The sequence below is a fragment of the Odocoileus virginianus genome, chromosome 27 (genome assembly GCF_023699985.2).
Source record: "Odocoileus virginianus isolate 20LAN1187 ecotype Illinois chromosome 27, Ovbor_1.2, whole genome shotgun sequence".
Classification (NCBI taxonomy): domain Eukaryota; kingdom Metazoa; phylum Chordata; class Mammalia; order Artiodactyla; family Cervidae; genus Odocoileus; species Odocoileus virginianus.
This window is the reverse complement of record NC_069700.1, coordinates 18,817,685-18,823,672: the sequence shown is the minus strand read 5'-3', so window position 1 is coordinate 18,823,672 and position 5,988 is coordinate 18,817,685. Positions and strand designations below refer to the sequence as shown.

General features: G+C 41.4%; 1 protein-coding gene across 1 annotated transcript; it reads right to left on the bottom strand.

The window, feature by feature from the left end:
* Positions 1-524: 524 nt before the first annotated feature.
* On the bottom strand, positions 525-5,494 carry LOC110143069 (SLA class II histocompatibility antigen, DQ haplotype D alpha chain). Its single transcript, XM_020902606.2, has 5 exons — positions 5,348-5,494; positions 2,173-2,421; positions 1,406-1,687; positions 993-1,166; positions 525-830 (listed from the first exon to the last, which is right to left on the bottom strand). The coding sequence occupies exons 1-4, from the start codon at positions 5,427-5,429 to the stop codon at positions 1,012-1,014; spliced, it is 768 nt and encodes a 255-aa protein (XP_020758265.2). The 5' UTR covers positions 5,430-5,494; the 3' UTR covers positions 525-830; positions 993-1,011.
* Between the last annotated feature and the right edge of the window lie 494 nt (positions 5,495-5,988).

Here is a 5,988-nt window from a genome sequence, read left to right as displayed (position 1 = left end):
TCAGATATCTGATTTCTTATTCGAATATTTTCCTAACTAACTTACATTTCTTTCCCTGTCTAGATAATTCTTATCTCTTCAACTGTGAGAATGGGAGAAGATAGCTTTTCCCATCACCAATAAGTCTTTAAAAATTAAGATTTTGGAAACCAATCTTGATTTGGAGTATTTTTCAGAATCAAAATTCCTTTCTCCTAACATATTTTTCTGTTCTAACTTTAAAAGTAATATTAAAGTAAATACAACTTTGGTTTTTGCAATTCTAACAAATCTACATAAAGGCAAAGCTATATATTACCTTTATTTATGTCTGAATTGGGGGGCAAACAGCAGTGGCCAAGAATGAGAACAAAAGGAAGAGAGAAATATAAACCCCAGCTAAGATAACAAAATATTGTCAATTTATACAGGCTGCTCCTGTATTACAAGGCATGAAACATGATCTGGGGTGAAATTAAATGGGCCTGAAATGTATGAGGCCATGGTTCTAGTCAGCCCTGAGACGAAAGACAGGAAAAATTCAGTAAAGACCTCATAAAGGATTTTATTGCTTCCATGGATGTAATAGTTTAGGGTCACTGAAGGATTAGGTAGCTGGGTGCGATATCTCAGGGATCCCCAAATAGGTAACGATTTAGAAAAAAAAATTAGAAATCAGGGGAAGAATTCCAAAGGTATATGAGCTCTGAGATGATACAGCACCTTAAGTTCCAGAGAAGAAGTATGAGAAGGAGCAGAGGAGGAGAGAGGGTATATGATGAACTTGGCCAGAAAATAGTTCTAGGTCATCTAGCATGTTCACTCTTTTGCTCTCATAGGCAGCAGAGCACCTGCAACAGAATAGAAATGAGATCAGTGGGCCCCAGGGTGCTCCTGTGACATTATGCTGTTTCCCAGTTCTGCAACTTTCAACCACATTTGTGTCCACAACCTCCTCCCACTTTCCTTTCTTCTGTACTGTATCTCCAGATTTAACAAATCTGAATTCTTACCTTCCTACTGGAGTGTGACTCACAAGGGCCCCTGGTGTCTGGAGGGGCCACCTGAGCGCAGGCCTCGGATGATGAGGATGGTGCCCACCACGATGCCCACGAGACCCACAGTCAACCCCAGGGCACAGACCACAGTCTCTGTCAGCTCTGACATAGGGGATGGAATCTCGGGTTCTGTGAAAGTGAAGTTGTGGAACTCAGAATACAGAGCACTGCTGTGCATGAATGTGGGGTGGGGTGAGGAGGTGTTGGCTCTGCAGACTTGGGGCCTGGGGCTTAGGGAGGAGAGTGACATCTATTGCTAGAATCCCTTAAAGTGTGAAGTTTAGGGCCATGACAATTAGGGGAGTTTAGGCAGGATGTTCTAGACTTGAGAGAAAAAAGATTCCAAAAGGGGCGGAACTCGTACATACCCCAGTGTTTGAGCAGTGGCTCATCCAGGCCCCAGTGTTCCACTTTGCAGTCATAAACATCATCATCAGAAGGGAGGAAGGTGAGGTAACCGATCTTGGAGAAGGAATGATCATCCTTGGAGAGGAAGCTGGTCTGAGAAACACCCTCTGTGACTGAGTGTCCATTCCTTAACCATGTGATTTTGATCACAGGAGGAAAGATGTTGTCCACGTGACAGATGAGGGTATTGGGCTGGCCCAGCATCACAGGAGACTTGGAAAACACAGTTACCTCAGGAACCTCTATGGTGAGGAAACAGCACAGATGTGAAAAGGGAATATTACTGCCCATTGCCTCCTGGAGGAGCCCTCCCAGCAACGTCTCCCAGTCTAATAGTGGAGGAGCTCTTGCTTCCCTTCTGCTTAGGAGCCACTATACATTGCCTTTACTTTATCCCTGTCCTCCTGTTTTTGAGGACTTTCTTATCAGTTGGGAGGTTTATGAGACCTCTTCTTGAAAGATGAAAGGATTGCATTATGGGAGTAGGGATCTTGGTATCACATGGCAATATTTGATTTGTAAAAAGCAAGAGGGTACTGGTTCATCAATTACCATGAGAAAATCTAGAGACATCTTGAAAACAAGAGAGTTTTATAGATTGCTGAAGGGTATCTATCCCTAGAGTGGTACCTATCTACCGTAGTGGTGAAGGGTATCCCTAGGGAAGAAGGGAGTGGGGCCTAGTTTAAAGTGGTGGATCAATAGAGGCAGAGTGGTGAACACATACTATTGGTAGCAGCAGTAGAGTTGGAGCGTTTAATCATGATGTTCAAGTTATGCTTGGCTGCAGCTATGTTTCTCAGTGCACCCTGTGGGTCAAAATTTGTAAATTGACTAAATAGAGGCAGACGCCAGACAGTCTCCTTCTTCTCCAGGTCCACATAGAATTCCTCATCTCCATCAAATTCATGGGTATAGTAGCCAGTGGGACCATAAGACTGGTAGACATTTATGCCATAGGCAGCGACGTGGTCAGCTGAATTGGGGTGAGAAGAAATGTGGAAAACAAAGGGAGAGAAAAAAATCTTATTAAACAACAACAGCAACAAAAGACTTTGAAACATTCTGGGCTTAATCTGTGAAAACAGTTTCTAAACAAAATTCCCAGCACCTTTTCCACTCTGCTCATTGTTGATAGTTGTCCAGTTAGTTAAAAGGCTCTGAAACAAAGCCTCTTTATCTTTACAACGAATCTTGACCCCTTTTTCAGACAGAAATATATGTAATATCCTTTTAATCTGGTACTTGTCTGGGCTGCCAGCTGTTGCTGAAGAACATCTCATCACTGGGTCAACTAGAATTAATTCACTTATATAATTTCAGCCTCAGCTGGATTCACCGTCCTGCTCAGCAACAGTCCTTCTTTCCTGCGCCAATTCTTTCCATCACTAATCTGTGTGCCCTCTAGGGGACAGAAAAGAAAGTGAAGTCACTCAGTCGTGTCCAACTCTTTGTGACCCTATGGACTGTAGCCCGCCAAGGCTTCTTTGTCCATGGGATTTTCTAGGCAAGAATATTGGAGTGGGTTGCCATTTCCCTCCCCAGGGGATCTTCTGGATCCAGGAATCGAACCTGCGTCTCCCGCATTGCAGGCTGACTCTTTACCTTCTGAGCCACAGGGAAGCCCCCAGGGGACAGAAAGTATGTCTTTTCATCTTTGAATCCCCCAAATTTAGCTTGCTTTGTGTTGATAAATGTGTATTGAATGCTACACATTTAATATTAGCAACAATGTTAATTGCTATTCTTGAGAATTACAGAGTTTTGGGGGAAGACTAACAAACATAAAAAGAGCAGAACCATATGAAAGTCAGAAGCAGCAGTGATCAGAGGTGTACTGTGATTTGTGAGCCCTAAGCACTGTTCCTTTTGTGAGTGCCTTCTTTTTTAAAAATATTAAAATTTGTATTTTATGACCATATCAGTACAAAGACAAATATAATTCAGGCTGGATTAAAAATTAAAATATATTCCAGTACTCTGAAAGTTTATTTTTCTTCTTATTTTAAAAGAAAAAAATTTTTTTTATAGGGCCTTACAAACACAGCAGTTCCTTTGCACTGGGTCCACTATGCTTAATGTGTAAGTCGGGCCTGATAGGGAGGCTCTGGTGTGATGATGGAGAAAGGAAATTCAGAACTGCTCTGGAGAAGCAGGTGAAACCTCCACTACTACAAAAATTAGAATGGCAGCTGCCATGGTTAATAACGTTGTTGAAGATTAAACTCCATTTCATTTTTGCTTTGAACTATCTGGCCTTTTCACTTTGGGTTTTTACAAACCCACTCTTTCTGTCTATGAAACAATAGAGTATGATCTAGGGACTGAAAGGAAAGGAAAGGATAAAATAATATATTAAGAGATGGTGGAAAGAGGGAGATAGCAAAGGCAGAGGGGTCTAAGGGGCAATATAATTAACTTGCCTTTAATCAGTTTCCCCCAACAGGTCTTCATTAGATGAATTGAAAGATAAGTAATTTGTGCTGACAAATTGAGAATAATATGATGTAATTCTCCAAGTTTTTCATCATAAATTTCTCAATTTTAAAATAAAAATATTCTCTACTTTGTTATAGAAAATATGAGGCTATAGCTATGTTAGTAATAATTAAAAATAAGAATAATCATTGATATTTATGTGTCATTACTTGGAAAGAACTTCTACACATCTATTTTATTTGATCATTTAACTTGGAAAGGACTTCTACACATCTATTTTATTTGATTATTTGTGAGGTGAGACAAATGAAGTAGCAGAGATTAAGTGATGACCATGTGGTAAAATGCCTTGTATAAAGGCACTCACCTGGGCTTGCTCACCTCTCCCCACCTGTGCCAGATGCCAGCATGGAAATGTATGTAGATCTGAGATTAAGAAAAGATCACTCTTCTTCCTATCTACACAATATACACAATTCATGGAATTATTTAAATACAGTTTACTAAAGATAAACTTTAGGAGAAATATATAAAAAACTTCAAATTTGCTCAGATAAATTTGGGAGCAATAGTTCATGAACTTTTCAAACTTTTACTTGTGGAAGAACCTCTATTCTTTAAGACAATCATTTATCAACAACACAGGAAGCAAGACAGTGGGTCTGGGTTCTGGTTTCCTGAAGGAGGAATGATACTAAATTTTAGATTTGCTCAATGTTGAAAATTTAACAATGGAAACAGTGACAGACTTTATCTTCTTGGGTCCCAAAATCACTGCAGATGGTGACTGCACCCATGAAATTAGAAGGCGCTTGCTCCTAGGAAGAAAAGCTATGACAAACCTAGACAGCATACTAAAAAACAGAGACGTTACTTTGCAGACAAAGGTCCGTATAGTCAGAGCTCTTGTTTTTCCAGTAGTCATGTATGGATATGAGAGTTGAACCATAAAGAAGGTTGAGTGCCAAAGAATTGATGCTTTTGAGCTGTGGAGTTGGAGAAGACTCTTGAGAGTTTCTTGTACTGCAAGGAGATCAAACTAGTCAGTCCTAAAGGAAATCAGTCCTGAATATTCATTAGAAGGACTGATGCTGAAGTTGAAGTGCCAATACTTTGGCCATCTGATGCAAAGAGCTGACTCCTTAGGAAAGACCCTGATGCTGGGAAAGACTGAAGGCAGGAGGAGAAGGGGATGACAGAGGATGAGATAGTTGGATGCCATCACTGACTCAATGGACATGAGTTTGAGCCAGCTCTGGGAGATGGTGAAGGACAGGGAAGCCTGGTATGCCGTAGTCCATGGGGTCACAAAGAGTCAGACATAACTGAGTGACTGAACAACAACAAAAATATTGAAAATGCTTTCAGGAGCCTCTACTATTTCTGGGCCAATCTTTCTATTTTCCCCCTCTGATTCCCTGGTTCCCAACTCCAGTCCTCACATCCCTCAACCATGCACTCACCCACAATGTCTTCACCTCCACTGGGGCTCATCATGGTGGTTAGGGCGAGGGCCCCCAGAATCAGAGCTCTGTTCAGGACCATCCTCTTCTCAAGGCGGTCTCAGCAGTGGCTGTTCTAAGTTGTGGAGCAATGATGAGGGCTGAACTGAGAAGGAACTCTAAAGACACCCAAACCACACTGACAGGTTAGGTTTTGGCCAATCAGAAAAACCCTTCATGATGACACCTCAGTTGCTAGATGAAGCTGTGTACTAAGAGGCCTGGAAGGGACTGGGAAATCCCCTGTTTCTGATGCAGCTGCCACTTGGAGTGTACTGAGGGATTTTTCTATGAAAGGAGGGATAATATTAAATCAGAGTTTTCTCACATGTGTGTAAGCCTTCTAGTGACAAGAGGAGTGGGAATATCTAAGCAGACTTATTAACAGGTGAGGCCCTCACTAATATGGTTTTCCACAGTGTTTTCTGGATTGTAACTCCCAAGAAATCTCCCCTGAGTTGGTCCCTTCTGTGGCAGTCCCCATCCCTCCCCTTTCCTTTGCCTTTGTATGTTGGGTTAACTGTCTTTCTCTTTGCTTCCATTATGCATGTGGAATTGTCTAAATATTGAGTTGAACCAAGGAAATTCTACTAGTGGCAACC